This window comes from Catharus ustulatus, chromosome 11 (assembly GCF_009819885.2).
Source record: "Catharus ustulatus isolate bCatUst1 chromosome 11, bCatUst1.pri.v2, whole genome shotgun sequence".
NCBI lineage: Eukaryota > Metazoa > Chordata > Aves > Passeriformes > Turdidae > Catharus > Catharus ustulatus.
In genome coordinates, this window is record NC_046231.1 from 1,182,888 (window position 1) to 1,203,018 (window position 20,131).

Below are 20,131 nucleotides of genomic sequence, written 5' to 3' on the forward strand. Positions count from 1 at the left end.
AACTTCACACTCCATCAGGTTTTTCCCTGTGTTTTAGAGAAGTGGAGAGGTCATAGTAATTGTCAGGGAGAAAACCCAAAAGCTGCCTGCTTGAGCATAAAGGAAAGTAAGGAGTAAGAGTTTTCAGACTCCTAGGGTGACTTTATGATGCTTGCATCCCCAGTGGTGTGTTCTGCTTATGCTGGATATTGAGTTCTGTGCTGTACCCTTCTGTGTTACACCCTTGACTAAACAGCCATGAAATATTCAAACACCTTTAAGTTTCTTTTTACCTCAGAATCCTGCACTGACAGACAAAAAGCATAAATAAGAATGAGTTATTTGCTTAATGTTCCATTCTTAAACCCCTCCACCTCCTTTTTTTTTCTGGTTTTCAATAAAAGCCTGCTCTGGCACTCTGCAAACATTAACCTAATATTCCAGGGTACAGTTTCCAGAGCATATCAGGACATTTATACCATAGCATCACCTGGAGGTACCCTCCCATAAGGTTCATGTCCTTTTAGTTTGCAGCACAGATTTGTGTCACCTAAATACAAAGCTAAACCACACACATTTCCAGTGTGGGGAGGATGTCAAGAAATAATGAGGCAAATGTAATTGATCCACTGTAGACACAATTCTTTTTCAGTTTAATGGAATGGAGAATTTTTCAAAGAAATCAAAGCAAACATCAGTTTTTTGATTGCAAATATCCCCACAGAAGAAGTTAATTGTAAAGTGCCAAACACCCAGCCCCACAAAATATTACTTGCAATATTTTCCTACTATATTTGTTATGCTGTCCTATGTGAATCTGAAATTTTTCCTGCAATTTTAGATGCTGATGGGCAAAATGCAGCAAATTTCCCCTGGTCATGGGAGAAGCCTAAAAGAACACAATAAAGCATTTAAGTGTTGTGTATCAATGAAAAAAATAAGTGCCTGTGGCCAGGATAGTTTTATTTCACTCCTAGGCTGGTAACACAGGGTAATATGCTGCCTGAAAGGATTGCACAGAGGATTTTATTGGACTAATCAGGGTCCCTGGTGAACAGACCTAATTGTTAAACTGCCATGGAAACATCAGCACAGTTCCAGGTGATTGATAACTTGTTATTTTCAAAACAGAGAGAATGGGGACAAGGAAATATTTAGAAAACAAAGAATGCATAATCTGTCGTACCTTTAAAGAATGTTGATCTTTTATGGAACTACTATTACCTCATCCTTTTATTCATAATCAACACTAAAAGCAAAGCAGAAGTTATTTGCATTCTCTTCAGGCCTACTGCTTTTCCCTAAAACTGAAGGAAAAAAAATACCTGGGACCTTTTATCATTCAGGGCAAATGAAACAGCAAAGAAGATGAAAGCACAATTGCTAATGGGGGTTGTCACATAGACATTACCAGGGTGGGTGTCTACAGGTGGGCTGGTTCCTGCAGTGGAAATCCAGGAATTTGGGCAAAGCCAGTGGCACAAAGCCAGTGAGAGCTCCTTTCAGTGGTTTCGGATGACTCCACTGAAATTACTGCAGATTCTCACTGGTGGAGGAAATGGTTGGGAAATGGGATGGAGAGTTTATGGAATACTGTTACCTAAAGCCTTCATGATGTTGTAAAAAAAGCTCATTGTCAGCAAGCCCCCTGCTTGTTTGTGTCACAGCTGGTACACAGAGCAGAGCAGGGGAGAGAAGGCTCTCAGGCATGAGAAATTCAGCACTGCTTCTGTGGCAGGTTGGGATCAGATTTATTGCTGGGACAGAGAAGAAATAGTGTGTGAAAGAAGCAGGTGTAAAAGACGAACAGGGTGGTGCCAGCAGCAGGTTTGGGTGGGAAAGCCAGGGTGGCAGCAAATCCTGCAGGGACCCACCCAGGACCTGCTGCAACCTCAGGACAGCACTTTGTCCAGCTGGCCCAACCTCCAGTAACATTTTACATCCTTTTTGCAGGCTGGTGTGCACCCAGCTCCCCATCTCTGGAATATATTCATTGTTTGAGCACTTTCTGCAATTCCCACATGGTGTTCTCCTCTCAGGGCAATTCTCACTGTCAGAGACAATCCCCAGGGAGAGGGGGGTGTGTACAAGGGGGAGGCAGGGGACACACACCTGGTGGCTCTCAGCACTGTTACGCACACTGGAATGGAAAAGGAGGAGTAGCAGGCTTGTGACACATCCTGGGCATCTAGAATTTGGGTGGGAAACCTGCAAGCTTCCTTCCAGAACCACCCAGGGTGTGTTGTTTCCTCCCACAAGATGCCCCCTGTGCTTTCTCCTCCCAGCCCAGCTGAGCACACACAGTGCTGGCCACTTGCCCAAGACCTCCCCAAGCCACAGCAGAGAGCAGGGCCTGGCTGTGGGTGCCAAGGGGCTGCAGGTGAGTCCCACCCACCCGGGGGTGCCTGCACTCCCTCTGGGCATCACTGACACTCAGAACCCTCTCCTGCAGCCACAACAAACCCATGGTGAGCACATTCATCCCCTAGCTCCAGGGCAGCACATTCCACATTCAGGGCATGCTCCAATCACTCCTCATCTGCTCAGATCTAGGAATACAAACACAGCATTGAAATGTAAAATTTCTGAGCAGGGAATAGCAGCCCGTGCCACATGATCTCCACTGAGATTGCTGGAGAGTGGAAAAAAAAGGCAAATTCAAACTCATGTCAGAAGGAAATAATTTTAAACAGAGCAACCTTTATCTTCATTTCATCTCACTGATGTGATGGAAGAAAAGGCCTTTTATGAGGGAGGGATGATTCTGAAATTTTTGAAGGTTCATTTCAAAGGCTTTTTAACTGATTATCCAGAACATCCCTTTGGTACAAAAAGCAAACCAGGGTAATTTTTTCATCTCTCAAGACTACCATCCCCATTTGGACTACTCAGAAATACCTTTCCCACACAGCACTTCCTTTGCACTCCTCTCAGGACTGCAGGGACATGCCAGCTAATTTTCAGACCAAAAAATATCCAAAATACGTCCAGATTTTGAACTGAGAAAGTCGAGACTGGTTCATTTAAAACATTCCTAAGGAATGAGGCAGCTCACTTATCTGAATATTGAGGAATCATAAATAATTAGTAGGTCACACTGATAAGACTCAGTGGAAGGTTCTTGTTCACTTCAGCTGAACAACATCCCAACTCTATAAACACAAGAAATAGTAATGAAACAACAGAAACCCAAAATCTGCCATTTTCTGTCACACCTTCTCCAGCTATATTGTGTTCTGTTAGATTGTTCCAGCTTTTGTCTGCTTTAACACAAACAGAGAGGAAATCTCTCCTGCTCTTGCAGGACGTGCACAGGTTTTTGGTTAAGGTTTCTGCTTTATTACATTTTCTGTGTAGCCCTGCCTAGCTCCTTCAGCATCTCAGGTTCAGGTGTTTAATTTGTGCAAGGTGTCAAACAACATTTTGTTACAGGTCTGAGGTGTTGTGCAGGTAACTGAAAAAAAATGAGGCATCCAGCTACTACACAGTGGAAACTTACAATAATAATAAAGTACATTAGAGAGAAGTGCACTGCTCCCCTTCAATTCACTTTGACTCTTGATGGAACCAATCTCCCAAGGAAAAATTGGTCCAGGGCCTTGCAATGCTGGAGCCTCTACAGCCTGGCTATTAATTAAACTATTACAGTAATTTCACGAATACAAGCCGCACCAATTTGACCAAAATTTTGGTGGAAACCCGGAAGTGCGGCTAATATTCCGGGGCGGCTAATCTATTAACAAAATTCTAAAAGCTGCCAACACGGAAGTGAGAGCCCGCGGCAGCCCCAAGCCAAGCTGGAGCCCGGCCGGCCCCGGCAGAGGTGGGAAAGCCTGGCAGAGGCGGGGCCAGCAGTGTGGGGGCGGGCGGCAGAGCCTGAGCCAGCAGGGCGGGGCAGGGAGGGCGGCAGAGCCTGAGCCAGCATGGCGGGGGAGCCCGGGAGAACTGGGGCTAGCAGTGCAGGGGAGCATGGCAGAAGCAGGAAGGCCGGCGGGTGGGGCTGCCTGGCAGCGGGGGAAGCCCAGCATAATCGGGGCCAGCAGCGTAGGGGAGCCCGGCGGTGCGGGGGCCTGCAGTGCCGGCCAGGGCGAGGAAACGCGGCGGCGGTGCAGACGGGAGGGGGCGGCCGGCGAGCCTGGTGGCGGCGGCGGCAGCCCTGCCGGCGGGGCGAGCGAAAGCGGCGCTCGCGAAGCGCCGCCGCCGCTCGCGGAAGCGCCGCCGCGAGCGAAAGCGCCGCCGCGAGCGAAAGCGCCGCCGCCGCGAGCGAAGCGCCGCCGCCGCTCGCGGAAGCGCCGCCGCGAGCGAAAGCGCCGCCGCCGCTCGCGGAAGCGCCGCCGCCGCGAGCGAAGCGCCGCCGCCGCGAGCGGAAGCGCCGCCGCCGCGAGCGACGCGCCGCCGCCGCGAGCGGAAGCGCCGCCGCCGCGAGCGAAGCGCCGCCGCCGCGAGCGAAAGCGCCGCCACGAGCGAAAGCGCCGCGGGGCGGGCGCGGCGCTCGCGAGGCGCGGCGCAGGGCGAGCGAAAGCGGCAGCGGGGCGAGCGAAAGCGGCAGCGGGGCGGGCGGCGAGCCCGGCGGCGGCAGCCCTGCCAGCCGGGCGAGCGAACGTGGCAGCGGGGCGGTGCTGACGGGAGAGGGGGGCCAGCGAGCCCGGCGGTGGCGGCAGCACCAGCCGGCCAGCCCCGCCGAGCCATGGCGCTGAGCTGGGCCACCTGGCCCCGTCGGCAACCATGAGCGGGCCGAGCCTTCCTGGCCCCGCCCCGAGCCAGTAAAGCCCGCTATGCCGCGATCCTGTTACTAATTGGCCAATTTGTGAAAGCTGCGCACGGATTCTCGCGACGAACGAAAGTGCGGCTAATATTCGGGGTGCGGCTTATCTATTGACAAAGACAGCAACATTGTCGAGGCACCGGGGGTGCGGCTTATAATCCGTGCGGCTTGTATTCGTGAAACTACTGTAATGTGCTCTTTCTCTGCTCCAGTAGGGAGGTAAATAACCAGGTTAATGCTCCAGGAACCTCTTGTGAATAGCAGCAGCTTTTTACCCTCCATCATTTTGTCTCACCAGTCCAGTATCATTTGCTCCTTTTCTCCTTCCTTTCTCCCATTCACTAATCTCAGGCAATAGAAGAGCAAATTGTCCTTATTCTTTCTTTACTGTTGAGATGGACTTCAGAATTTTTCAGCTTGAATGTCCCATTTTAATTTCTTTTTTTTCAGAGACTTTATCATTTAAACCAAGTTTATCTTCTGCTCTCCTTGCACAGATATCTGTTCACACAGTCCCAGTTCCTGAAAGGGATACTTCTGGCACATTTTTATTTAAATGATTGGTGTACGTTTAAAAATCATTTCTCACCCATGACTCAAACATAACACAAAACCTGTGATGGACACAGAGTTCATCTCTACCACACCAAGGGGGTGATCAGTAAAAAGATAACTGAGTAAATGGTGTGTAGCTCAGGAAAGTACATCTGCCTTCTTGTCAGAAACTAGAGAAGAGATGGGAAAGGACAATCAGCAGGAGGGTGATTCTTTTTCTTTCTGGCCACATAAAGGTTTGGCATGCAACACATTCACAGGAGCATCATCAGCAAAGCACACAGGCATCAGTCAGGAATATTTTTTGAGAAGATAGCACATAAAACGAGGCAGGCTCAGAGTAAAGGGTAATGAGGAATTGACCATTGTTCTGAAGTATCTGCTTTGGGACTATATAAATCCTCTTTATTGATCCATGTATTACAATGACAATTCCTACTCAAAAATTCAAGTTATTTATAGTCCCATAGATCTGCTTTAAGCTTAATGCTTTTTTTTTTTTTTACAAAACAAGATCTGAAAGTTCTTTTTTCTTGACAGTTAAGAGGGATTAATTTTGCAAGGGACTAGAAATTTACTTCTAATCTTCACATGCTGTGGCTTGGGTTCTAATGCCCTTCTTTATTTACACTGAGGAATGTGCTCTGTGTTAGTGTGAGAGAGCAAAACTGTGCTGCTCTGGTCCCCTGGGCATACAGAGCAACCTTTTCTGATCTAACTGCACTCATTTAGGCTACATCTAACTAGAGGGTTCCAGCAATGCATCCCATGTTCACCCTTGACACTGCTTTCCCTATAAAGACATTCCAGCCTCATGGAGGGAAGAGTGCCACAGTGAAGGATTCATCTGCAACCAAATTCAGGCTTAAACTTCTGAATTCAGGGAAAACTTGGAGTTATCTTTTTTAGCATCCATAATAAGATCATCAAGATCATTGTGGTTCTAACTCTAATATATGTGCAAATCAGTGGTGATGCAGAAATCAATTTGTTCTATAAAATAATCAATAAGAAAAAAAAGGTTACGTTCTTTGATTGCTGTGAAATTCTACCAAACTGGGTGAAAACGATTTCTTCACTCCTGCATTGGACCTGTCAGAGTGATTCGTTCTTTTTAAAAAAGTCCACCCCACATACCATTCCTTCAGTCTGTAATGGACAAAGAATTTGTATAAATATCATCAAATCAGAGGGGTAAAACACTGCATCATCAGAAAGGGCTCCTGTGAGATGTTTCATTCTCTTTTACCCCCTGGTGAAAGGCAATCTGAAACACAAAACTCTGTTTAAGGTATGGTCAGATTGTCAGCCATATATTATGGCTCAGACCTTGTGACTGTGATGATGATTCCTTTATATCAAGAAAAAAATTAAGTTGTTTGTGTTGCAGATAGGAGCAGTGAAGAAAATAACTTGAGTAGGTGTATAAATTTTCTAGGAGTTATCCCACAACTCTAGAAATGCTTGAGCACTGAATAAACTGATCTTTCACTCCTTTCTATAAAGGCTGAATGTCAGGGATTTAAATGTCCATGTTTGGAGAATATTTTTCAAAATTTTGGTAATTTCTTTGTCATTCTCTCTCATCCTACACACACATACTCATATTTATGAGTATGTCTCATTTATTTAAAAAAAAAATCTGGGTTTTTCTTCTTATTTATGCTGCTTTCTGCTCTGCTGCTTATCCCACAAATGAGTACATCCCCAATCTGATTTGAGGATAGACACTAAAAACAATTATACTCAGCCCCAGATTGCAGCAGAGATTGGATTTCAAGTGGCACCTTGTGTTCAGCTGCTCACTCACTTGCAGCTCCTGTACATTATTTGAACTCCCATCAGCTGTGTGCTCCAGCCCTGAGCATTTCCAGCTCACAGTGCTCAGCAGAGCCACTGGGTGCAGCAGCAAAGTTCAGTGATGGATGAGACTGCCAGAGCAACAGCAAGAGCCGCACGTTGGGAACTTATTCTCTGTGCTCGAGTCCTCTGAGGAAATCACTGCCGAGCACAGGGCCATATTTTGTGGGTTTAAGTGTTAATTAAGAGCTGAATTGATCTCAGTCTGGTTCCCTGCACAGGGGGAAGTTTCTGCCCTTTGAGGCAGATGAGCTACTCACAGCAAAAATTTATTTTATTTTTTTCTCTTTTCAGCTGTACCACTTTTTCCTCATTAGCTCCTCATCACTTCTAGAAACTTGTTTGAATGTTTTATGTTCAACATCCTGTGCTGTGAACACAGTATTTTATCAGCACTTCCAAAATCTGAATTCCAGGAAATTCTTTCAGTAAATATAAAAAAATTGTTGGTACACACTTATCTGAGCAGGATTCAGGATAGATCAGGATAAATTGAATTATATCTGACTTTGTGCCCTACTGAGTTCTCTGTGCTTCACCTACCACTAAAAGCAATCAGAAACATAAAAGAGAAATAGAGCAATTACCCCTCCCACCCTGAGCAGCTGGCACTGCCTTACACAGCTGCTAACAAATGAATAAATCCAAACTCTCCACCAGGACTACAGTTCCCAAAATTCCTTGCCAAAAACTCAATTGCTACAAGACCATCAAATCCCATGATGAAAGGGTCACTTGCTGCAATAATGTGCTTTTTCTTCATCACATTATTTTCCTATGACTGACAATATTTGACTGGCATTTCTTGCCAGAAAAAAACCCCACAAAACATACTAACAATATGACTGGCAATGAAAATTCAAATAGACAGAATCATTCTGAAAATTTAGGAAAATATATCTTTCTGGTTTTATTTTAAATGTTAAGTTGATTTCGGTAATAAAAGTGTTCACATCAATATGTGCTCATTTGCCCATCATGAGGAATTCCCCATAAGAGAAAACAAATCTCACAATTACTAGATTCTGTTTTTGTCACATTAGGATGGCAAAAAAACCCACTCACCTAATCCTTTCATATATTTTTAAGTCATAGAATATTTTCAGAAACAAAAGCTGTGAGAAAACTTGAAAAATAGTTATTAAGGCAATCACAGGTTTGTGAGATAACACACTTCCTCCCTCTCTGATATTAGCAGGCTGCCTGAAAGGACATTTTCTTACTAGATTCTGAATTAAAAAGCTCTCAAATGAATTGCCACACAGAAAAGAGCAGACACAATGCTAAATTTTATTAATTAATGAAGTCAGAGCATCCATGAGGATGGGACAGGAAGAAGAGAACAATGGAGACTTCTGGTTTAGTCAAATATCGGACTGGGTCTATGCAATCACATTCTGAAAAATTCCTGATTTTTTGGGGTTTTTTTGTAAATTATGAAAACAGAAGCAGCAGCACATTTATGACAGTCTAAATAAAACACCTTTTTCATCCACTGTTCCCTTTATTTATGAAAGAAGCATTATATACAATAAAATGAATGGCTGGTGTTTCATGTAATCTAAGAGGGTTGGGAAATATCCATTAAAACCCTGCAGCATTTGATGATGCATACTTTACCTTTTTTTTTTTTTTTTTTTTTTTAAAAGGATTAATTGTATCTCCTGCTCTGAGTTGCAGTGACATTTTCCCCAACCTGCCTTTATTTGGTGTAACAGGTGATGCAGGGTGGCCACAGCTGGCACTGCAGGAAGCTCTAAAATCTGCCTCTGAATTCTGCTTGCTCACGTGATTTTAAGTAAAGCACTCTATTTCTGTGTTCCTGGGTTAAAGTCATGATATTCTTCTTTTATAAAATATGGGAAACCTATTCCTCAGCAATGTCTAAGGAGGTATTTATTCCCTTGCATACAAAACTCCAGGCACTGGAGCATCAGTATCTGAATATGAGTCCAAAAGCAATCCCATCTGTGGCAGGAGATGTGGAAGTGCAGTTTATTCTAAACTGAATCAATTGGCTTTGTTGTTCCCAATCATATAAATAATATTTCAGTTTAAAAATGCACGTCTTTTGTTTTCATGTTCACTGGTAAAACTGCCAGCTTATGAAATTTGGCAGAATGAACTGTGTCAGTGGTGCCATCAGGGAACATTCCACTAACAAAGAAAGAAATGACAAAAAGGCCCCCCAACCAGAAGACCTGTTTTGTAATTCAAAAACAAGCTGTTATGAAAGGCAGGGAAATTACTTTTTTTTGCTGTTAAATATTTTGAAGGTAAAAAAAATCAAGGCTAGGCTTGGCCAACCCAAAGACCCAAGACACAAAATGAGAACCCAGTCCAGATTTACCCATCATTTTGCCCCCACCAGTTACCAATGCTGCCTGCCTGCTGCTTTTCTGGCTGTTCCTTCCAGACTTCACAAATCAGAGCAGGAGGAAGGAAGAAATCTCAGTGCTCCTCAGCCCCATGGAACAAGTGTTTAGACTGGATGGACATCCCTGGTGGTGACCAAGGGCAGGTGGGACACTGGGGCTGGGAGTACCCTGGGACAGTGGAAGGTGTCCCTGCCCATGACAGGGGTGGAAAATGATGATTTTTCAGGTCCTTTCCCATCCCACCCATTCCATGAGTCTACACAGGGGAGCTCCTGATGAACAGGAACTTGAGTTGTCTCAAAGTTACATTTAATTTGTATTTTGTGAGTGCCCAGAAAAATATCAGGGGAGGGTACTAATACCCCCATACAAGAAATGCTTTGTCCAATAATGGAATAAAACAGGCAACCTCCACTCATCCCCTCACTGCCTGTGGTCTCACAGACCTACTCCAAACAGGCACCAGAAGCAGTGGAAGGAGAAGAAAGGGAATTCTGCAAGTTATTCCACATCCCCTCTGAAGATAAGAGATTTTTGTGTTGTTTATTTCTCTGGTTAAATGTTTGCAGTGGGGGGGCAGGAAGAACAAAAAAGAAGAGATAGTTGCAATGCTAATGAGCACATTTACAAGGCTCTGCCAGCCACACTGAGCTCCAACTCGCTTTTATTTGCCACTTTGGAAGACGTCTTACTTGCAGTTGCACAAAAAGCATTGTCAGGACTTTTATATTTTCTCATTTAGAATACTGTGACATTAGTTGGAGAGGGTCTGGTTCTGCAGCACATAAGCCAGTATCAGTATTGTATAATACAGCAGCTAGACTCGCTTTGCAGTGTGATTACAAAACCCATCACTGTGAATTATACAGCAAGTTAAATTGGTTTCCACCTTCTCCAAAGCCAGAATATTATCTTGCACAAATAGTATACAAATGTAGAAATAATACAAGTCCAACTTATCTGAATGATAGAGCACAGAAAGCTTTCATTGCTCACTCCATTAGTACTTTCTATTTTCTGCTAATGACATGTGCTGTGGTCTGAAAGCAAACTAACAACAGTGAATGTTCACACTTTTTACTTTTTACATTTTTATTTTGCTAAGCTTCAATTTACTAGAATGTCCTGCGACTGCTAAAAACTTTCCAAATCTGAAAAATAATTTTTTGAGCAACCTTTTTACACAGAATCACAGAAAGGCCCAGTTTGGAAGGGGGCTCAGAGCTCCCCCAGCCCCACCTCTGCCATGGCAGGGACACCTCCCACTGTCCCAGGCTGCTCCAGTCCCAGTGTCCAACCTGGCCTTGGGCACTGCCAGGGATCCAGGGGCAGCCACAGCTGTTCTGGGCACCCTGTGCCAGCCCTGCCCACCCTGACAGGGAACAATTCCTGCCCAAGATCCCATCCAGTCCTGCCCTCTGGCACTGGGAGCCATTCTCTGGCTCCTGTGCCTGCAGTTCTGATGAACTTTTGTTGAACTTTTGACTTCTCTTGATCACAAAACACTTGTGAATGTCTGCCTCTAATGGACTTTTTTTCTATTATTTATGTTTTTCTATCAATTAAAAAGCACCATCATTAGCTTCAGCATAGTTTAAATACTGGAAGAGTCATTTCATATGAGGAACTCAGACTGTTTAGCCTTCCCTAGAGGAGGAAGGAACTTGGTGAGTTGGAGAAGCTCTCCTGGGTGAGCTGCATTTTCTAGTCCCTGAGCACTGACCAGCTAAAAAAGAGCTCCATGGTCTTAATGAAGTTCCTCACATTACACTCCCAGTATTCCAGCTCAGGATAGATGAGATGGTGAAGAGAGGAGCAGGCAAAGGAGGAGAAATAGCCAAACAGCTCCATCTGACTGGAATTATATCCCAAGAAAATCAGATACAGGAAAAGGCTACCTGCCAAAAGTTCCCCTGCCTGGACAGACCTTGCAGAAGCTTTCTAAATCCATGAATCCAGTTCTAGAATTCCATGTTCATGCAGGCTGTTAAAAAACCTGCATTTGTAGGCAGATGCATGGATGTAACAGAGCTGATTTATTTTTCCCTTTCTATTAAAATCAGCAGCTCCATCTCTAGCAGAGCTGTACAAATAGAGTTATTCCAAGCAGACTATTTTGCAGACATCCTGTCTGCTCTCCAGACTGAGAATTGTCACTGCTGTGCTGCCACAGAGCTGATGGGATTTGGAGTTGCCATAGTGTTAAATGTTTCTCCTGTGATCACCAACTGCTGATTTAAATGAAAGTCTTGAGCCATTTTCTCTCCCCTGTACTTCACAGTCATTTCAAAGTCATCATAGACAAAAAGGTGTAATGATACCAGGTAAAAAATGTATTTAGATGAGCTTGTGTGATCTGGTTTCAAGGTCAGAGCAAACAAACAGGCTCTGCCTTCAGCTGCTGTAAAGGAGAGGACATGCTGAGGACCTCCAGTTACATTTAATAAACATGTACACACATTCCCTTCACTGTGCCTTCGTATTGAAATGCCTGAGCTGAAATCTGTGCCCTTGCTCAGAATTCCAGCTCTCATGGGTGGGGTGATTTACTTCAGTAGTTGTGACAAACGATGTGAGACACAGCCAGGTGAAGGCAGCCAGGATCAATGGGACTCTAAGGCACTTGAAAAAGATTTTGAGTATTTACATCTCAAATTTATCAGTATTAATAATTCTAATTTAATGCATTTTCCTTGACACTTGCAATGAGTCAACTGCTAATTAAATGTTGTTGAAAAAGATGAATTACACCTTTACATGCTTAAAAAGAATATTGCTCATGTGTCTAAGTCTAGATGTGAAATGTAGAACAGTATGGTCTAATCCTCCTAAATACTGCTATTATCCAAAATCATTCTGTGCTGAGTTAATTGTCAAAAAAGAAGTACTGGAAAACTGAATGATTGACATGTAACCCTCTAACATCATGTGTTGGTATAAATTTTACATTCAAATTACATGGATTTAGTTTGCAGAATTAATCATTTCCCTTCAGTGGGGAGGCAATGACACGAAACAACACATCTCTATGGACACGTCAGAAATTCATTAATTCTTTTTCTCCCCTTTGCCTTGTAGCTATTCCTGTTTAAAAGCTGCAGCCATGTCCAATTTAGAGCTCTGCCCAGCAGTAGTGACTCCCATCTCTTTTTGACTGACAATGATGAGATTCTGTCATGCTTTGCCTCTCCTACAGAGCCAGTGATGGGATTTTTTTTCCCTGGAAATCTTATTACTGAATGTACAGTCGTGGTCTCAGATGGAACTTTCAATCAGAAAGGCAATCAGAAGGTTTTCCATTTGTGAGTTTTCCTACAAAAGAACTTTGATAAACTCTCCAGTGTGGGCTCTAGCTCGCAGAATGCCTTGCCCTGAAGGCTGGTGTGGCCCCAGACAGATCCATGCTCACAGAACTGGGATGTACACCAGAAACCGGCTCAGTTCCAAATCCCTCTCCTGCTTGCACTGGTGTTTGATCTGCCATGGTAGCCCTGAACACCCTGGCACCCAGAGCAAGTGATGAGTACCAGTGTGTTTGGTGTTTCTTGTAGTGAGTTACAGAAATACATTTGATTTCAATGAAATCTCCAGGATGGTTTCTTTCCTACCCTTAGAGGACTTCACTGCTTAGTTCAGTGTTTGGCCAAAAGTTTTAGATTCACTTACTCGAAAGCATTTTTTTTCTAAGGCAGTATAACATAAATGTAATGTGTACTTCCTGAATGTCAGTAAAAATATTTATAATATATATGGAAGTGCTATCAATGTATTAATTGCTCACAGATTGCAGTCATTGAGCCAAGTCATGCTGCAGCTAAAGCAGAGTCACTGCTACCATCTGAAATTCAGGTAAATTATGGGTGAAGTGTTGGGAATTCTTTGCTTGCAGAACAAGTGTCATTGAGGAACTTTTAAGTCGATTTGTTGTTTTAACCAGAAATTATTTAACAAAAATCATGTGAGGTTATTTTTCAGCATGGTGCAGTGAATGAGACACTCATAACTCCTGTGCTCCCATCACTGTCAAAATTCTACAATCACTGTCAAAAGTTGTTTCAAATCTTCTCCTTTTTTTCTTTTTTATTTTGTCTGTATTCAACTAATAAATAAATGATTTTGAATAAACTACATTCCTGAAAAAAACCCGTGAAGTTATTCCAGCAGATTCATTTCTGCAGTGCCCGGGTAAACCTGAAAGAAAAGCAATAACAAGAAAAGTATTTATAAAAATATATTTCACAAAGTAGGAAACAATACAGGAGTTTCTCTGAATACAATACATGGAGTAAATAAACAAACAATAATATAGCCTCAAAACAAAGTAGAAAATTAAAATGATTTGCATGTAATACGTAGTTTTCTTATACAATTGCTACTTCTAAATGGCAAGTTTGCATTACAAATTGAGTATGCTTGCAGCTTCTAGTGTTCTTTCTCTGTGTGCAAGAGCCCTGGTGCATCACTATGAATATTATAGAAAAAATGCTAATAACAGAAGCAGTAAAATTATGTACACACTGGTTCCTGCTCTAATACAGTGGAGAACTATAAGCATATTTGTTTTTTTCTTTTTTTTACTGTACTGTGTTATGTGTGGATTTCTAAAAGTCTATAGTTTAAATATTCACATGAACCAGTTTACTTCCAGCTGTTTGTGCTTGTATTAAAAACACCAGGTACTAGATTTATGAAGAAGATATAAAACTGTCAAAAGTTTTTCTCTGGCAATGTTTAATTCCTGCCAGCATTCTCTTAAAATTCAGCTACTGCAAATGGACAGGGAACTGCTTTAACCTGCAACAATTAGTCATTTTTCTTTTCAAAATGTACATGTATGAAACATTCATTACATATAGAAAAAAAAATCTAACTGATATAATTTAGTTTTCTTCATAATCTTACTCTATAGTTTATCAGTCTTAATAAATAAAAGCAGTAATGGACATCAATAAAATATTTATTTCAAAGATTAAACAAATAAATTCGATCTTTAGCAATAAAATCAGCAATTCTTTCCTTTATGTAAGTCCATCCCATTTCACAGCTTTTTCTTTCAGAAGATGAAGCACAGGGTTGATCCTTCTTCTAGAAAAAAAAGATCCTTTTGTGAAGCAAGGTTTTGCAGCCCTGCCTCTGAATCTCTACATATTAGTAGTATTTTTTACCCATCACTGGAATGGATTAAGAACATGTGAATATTTTAAGGCTTGACACAATATTTAAAGATGATATTCAGTCTGTGGTTGCGTGGCCAACAATTACTGTATGTACAATGGATGGTCACTGCACAGTAGGAGCCAGTAGGAATTGGCAATGCCATTTCTGCTCAGCATTGCTAAGAAGACCAAGATATTGCTTTGAACTTTTCTGTGGCAGGATCTTTGTTGGCAATGCAGAAACAAACCTTTAGCTTTACACACACTGGGCAGGAGCTGCTGTTCAACAGCAAGTCCCTGCAAGTCCATTTCCTAAGAGAGCACCAATTTCTTTTTTGTTCTTTTCAATTTACTGAAGATAATCAAAGATCCAAATCTCCATCTTCAGAGTGGTCAAGTGAATATCAAATATCCAAAGACTTCTAGACACTCCACATACTTTACTTCACACTCCACAAGACTTAACCTCCTAACATATACTTTTTTTTTTTTTTGGTTCAACATTACAATGTAGTTGATTTTATAGATGACTGGCGCTAAACTTGCCTCTAAAACAAAAAGCCACATTAGTTTTAACTAACAGCAGTGGCCCTAGAATATTACATGATCATTAAGTCAACAGGGAAAAAAGTTTGTAATCCACTGTCAAGTTTCTTTATCACTTTCTCCGACTGAGTAAAGTTCTCCAAGTCTTTTAAAGCGAGGACCCCATTCACTGAGGTAGTCAAAATTCTGATCTGAGTCTGATGTGGAGGACTCCAAGGAGCTGAGGGAACCAGCCGCTGACCCCTTTCCTTCGTAGCCATAAATCTGGATCGAGTCATATGGCGGAGCTGTGGGATCATTATCAGCTTCGTGGAGCCTTACATTAATAAATTCATCAACATCAACACCATTAGGAACAGGTGCAAGACCCTGCCTGGGCATAAATTGCAGATCAGGCTTAATATCCTTACGAGGCAAAAATCCATTAATCCCATCTGGATTTTGCAGAGTTGCAATGTCAAACGCCTCTGTGTCTTCCTCTCCACCTCCCTCGTCGTCGTAGCGGATGATGTTTTCCCTCACATCTTCGTCATCTTTGATGATCAGAGGCTCATTCTTATGTCTTCTTAGTGTCACAAACAGCACCACAATGACTGCAAAGAGAGCACCACAAGCTGATTAGGCAAAACATTTCCAACCCAAACACCACGTGGCAAGTGCAGCTGGGGAAGGTGAGAGGTGGATTTTTGTGGGAGTAATAAGGGTGGGAAGCTGGAGGACCTATGACTTCAACCCCCTTCCCATGAAGGAAATATGATCAGAAACTCTGATTAGCCATCTAGTCTTTAAATATCAGCTTGTATTTACATCTGAAGCTCAATTTTATAGAAGCAATAAGATTTCCCACACTTGTTATTTTGAGCCTCAACTTTTCCCTTTGCAAGGAAAGTTGGGCTATCATTATTCACATAGTCTATAATGATCTCCATTAGGGATGGTGTTTTCAAAAATTAGAGGGTGTTTTTCTGAAAATATAACCCTAATGGGAGGAGGAAATCACTGTTTTTTCTACCTGTTGCGAGAGACTCCTATCATATGACTAAAAAGAGTGTGAGAAAATAAGTGAGAAAGAAAGAGCTCAGCTTAATTTCAGAATTGTGGACAGATGCATAAAAAACTCTAGACAGGTAATGCTTGTTTTTGCAGTTTAAAGCTGAAACCTCAGTTACTGATGTAAATCTCAGTCACAAAGTGAACTCCAAAGTGCAGAAATAGGACTCTCCTTTCACTGTTTTCTCCCCCACTCACTTGATGTTGTGTACAAATGTATGTTTTATTAAAATATACCACAGTACTTGTCTGCAAAGCTTTAGTGTCTCTTGCACCACTGCAATCCAGAATAAGCTCATAATAGAAATACACAAATATAAATATGTGTAATGGGAAGAACTAAAGCTATAAGAATGCAACCAAAGGAGGGAATTGGGGATGGGGATGGGCCTGCAGGGGTCCCAAGGAGTGGCCGAGGGCTCTGGGTTGGTTCAGCTGCAGCAGAGGAGCTGGGGGTAGAGATGCAGGGACAGCTCTGAGCTCTGCTCTGTGTGACAGGGACAGCTGGAGCTGGGCAGGATTAGGTTGGGTATCAGGGAAAGGTTCTGCTCCCCCAGAGGCTGCTGGCACTGCCCAGGCTCCCCAGGAATGGGCACTGCCCAGGCTGCCAGAGCTGCAGGGATGCACAGGGGGATTGCTGGGGGGTCTGCTGTGATGGAGGCTGGGTCAGTGATCCTTGGGGTTTCCTTCCAACTGAGGACATTCTGCTATTCCATGATTCATACAAGTCTTAGAACACATAACAGATCCATTCTCCATCAGGTGCAGACCACACTGTGTTCACCTGACCTGATTTTTCCCATTCCACACGTTTCATTCTGTCCCTTGTGTGTCCTTCAGAACAGGACCTTGCTCTCTCTGAGGATGAGAGGCATTCAGTCCTGCCAGCACTGTCAGTGGCCTGTCCCTCCTCCTCTGGGAGCCCCCAGGAGGGAGTGCAGCCATGCCCCTCAAGCACCCACCAAGCAGCAGGATGATGCAGGCCAGGATGGCGATGAGGGCGCCCATGCTGAGCCCGATGGGCAGTACGAAGGCCTCGGCGTTGCAGGACTGCACTGTGCCGTCGCTGCTGCAGCCGCACACGCGGATGGTCAGCGTGCCCGTGCTGCTCATGGGCGGTGTGCCGCTGTCGCTGACCACGATGGGCAGCAGGTACACCTCTTGCTTCTGCCTGCTGAACCCACTGTGCTTGGCCAGGATGCTCAGGGTGTTGTCTGCAAAGGCAAAACCACAGCACACGGCTCTTCCTTAGCACCTTTGGGAAATCAACGCACACCATGCCAGCGCAGAAATGCCTCCCCTCTCTGCCCAACAAAATATGTGCATTTTCTTGTGTCACGCGGTGGCAATCCCTTATTTCTGCTCTGCATACAGCACTACACATATCTTCCCACCATGACTGGCCACAGTAGTAAAAATGCAGCCAGTGAAACGAGAGAGAAACGAGATGTTAAGAGTAGCCCAGGCTTCAAGCGTATTCACCAATTAACACAAATCTTCCTTGCCTTGCAACCACAAACTGCACATTTTCCACTGCTATGAAAGGTTCTTCCTTTTTATATATAGACAAAAGAAAAGCTAAATGCATTAAAAGTTGTGGGCCTAATCTAAAGTGATCTAAACATTTATTTGACCTTGATGAATAAAAAAGAGCAAACCAGGCTGTATCTCCCATGGAGGCAGACAGGAAAGGAGTCTAGGACATCTTACCTCTGCACACATATGCAGAAAGTTAATTTTAAGAGGCATCTGACTGGATGGCGTCCTACACAGCCATAGAGTTAGACGGTGAAATCTCTCAGAGTCACTCAGTTCTCAGTTCACCATCAAATGAATGCAAGTTGACTTTTCTTTGGGTAATCATACAGATTTTAATTGGTATAGTTGCAAAAATGACAGATTCTAGACAGTTATAAACACACACATACCAGATATCAATAATCTTGTATGTGTCATAGTGCTCAGGTATAAACCATGATTAGTGGAATGTCAAATATGCAGAATATTCAGATTTCTTTATATACTTAAATATTCTCTAACTTTTAACTGCTTTATTCCACAGAATAAAATAATAATCTAATGTTAGGAATTATACTAACATAGTGCATGTTTACTTGCACTAGTTTGCTGTTTGTGTTTTGTTTAATAAAAAGATTCAGAGGCACAGAGAAGAGGAATGTGTGTGTGTGTGTGTGAGTGTTGTTGTGGGATCTAATGACAATTTAAAAATGAAGCTGCCCATCTTGTTTGGAAGGAGGAATTGAGGTTAATTTTCCTAATGGATCATGAACAAAAGAAAGCCTCCTGATATTTTGTGGTCTAAAATGGACACGTGCAATGTTAAATGTCATTCCATGGAAGGAATAAAAACACTGGGAGTGCTCACATGACAATAGGCTTCTCCTGAAGATCATGTCCCTTTCCACCCAAACATTCTGTGATTCTACAATTTCCGATCCCTTCCACAGTAGAATCACCATCAATCACATTTACTTGGCCTAGAGAGGTTCTTACTATAATTTATATTGCAGATGATGATGTAACCGTTTCAGCATTTTTCACACATTTAGAATATGAAACACGTGAAGGTCAATCTAAAAATTAACTCCTTCATAAAGCAGAATAAATATGATCACTTCGCAGAACAAAAAGTATTCCTAATATTTTTCTTTTCCCCACAGGAATTCTGAGGTTTTATCTATTCCAGTTGGAAACAGTCACATCAAAAGTGATGGCACCCTGGAGCTAAATAAATAGTCTAGTTCTTCCTTGTGCCCTTTTTGAAATGAAAGGAAGCATATGTGTTTACTGAAGACAAATTTCAGGTATAAGCTCTTAAGAATTCTGACAACTCAAATAGGACCAAAGTCCCCGATGACAGCCAGCGTCTCGTGTGCCAGTGTTCTGCAGTGGAAAAGTCACGTGTGTCTGAAGTCAAAAATAATTAACAGACATTTGGAAGGGAACAAACCCTGCACTCCTTGCATGGGTGTACCAGAGGTGTTAACACACGTGTGCATGCTAAACCATTTCCAGAGCCATCTTTGTTCTCTGCAGGGAAAAACAGGGAAAATTATGCTGGGAAAATAATCCTGTAGCTCAGTTTCCCTGAATATGGGTGTGTATAGCTTTACCAAAGTAAGAGTGACTATGCGATGTGCAAAAGTTCCTTTTTTATCTGATAGCCTTCTTTTCCCCCTCAGTACGTCTCTCTGTTTTCAAGTACTGGAAAATAAATTCATTTATCCCTTGTCATTCTCCGGCAAAATTAAAAATACACCAATATAAACTGCATCCTTAATCCTCTTGCTTTAACCTTTCAAAAGAGAAAACTATGTGGTGCTCTATTTCCAGCTCTCTCGTTGAGACAAATCCCACTCAGAGGTGTCACATCTGTAGTCATTTATTCCAAACTCCAGAGACTTTTACAGTTCTATTACACAGTGCTCTAAAATCTGCACTGACACAGCCTGTTCCTTCCTGTGAACCTGCTGCAGTCCCTCTCTGCCCAAGCTGGAGCACAGGATTGATGTGCTGAGCCCAACAGCCCTGCACTGCACAGATATGCAAAAGAGGGAAGGCACCTGCTTTAGGAAGGAACAAAAAGAGAGAAGCTGCACTTGCTGGGAAGAGCTTCAGATCCCTTCCATCCTCCTGAGACACTCGCTGCCACCCTGTCTGCTGCAGAAAATTCTAATGAGCCAAAACCAGAGTATAACTGAGCAAAAAAAGGAACGATGTGCTCTAAAAAGACAAATAGAAGGGAGCAGAAAAAGTGAGAGGGAGGAGAGATGGAGAAAATAAAGTGCCCATTAGTGAAGCTTTGCTGAGTGTAAGAAACC

The 20,131-nt window shown here is 43.0% G+C and overlaps 1 protein-coding gene across 3 annotated transcripts in view; it reads right to left on the reverse strand.

Moving 5' to 3' along the window:
- Positions 1 to 13,755: 13,755 nt before the first annotated feature.
- The window catches only part of CDH8 (cadherin 8), a 151,788-nt gene continuing 145,412 nt past the window's right edge, over positions 13,756 to 20,131 (reverse strand). For 2 of the 3 annotated variants that reach the window (XM_033069377.2, XM_033069378.2), the window contains exons 11-12: positions 17,252 to 17,503; positions 13,756 to 15,832 (exon numbers count right to left, since the gene is read on the reverse strand). In XM_033069377.2, the coding sequence (XP_032925268.1) occupies positions 15,339 to 15,832; positions 17,252 to 17,503 (746 nt within the window). In that variant the 3' untranslated portion in view covers positions 13,756 to 15,338. Of the gene's footprint in view, positions 15,833 to 17,251; positions 17,504 to 20,131 lie in introns of those variants that run through there. The other variant, XR_004418989.2, reaches the window with a different exon arrangement.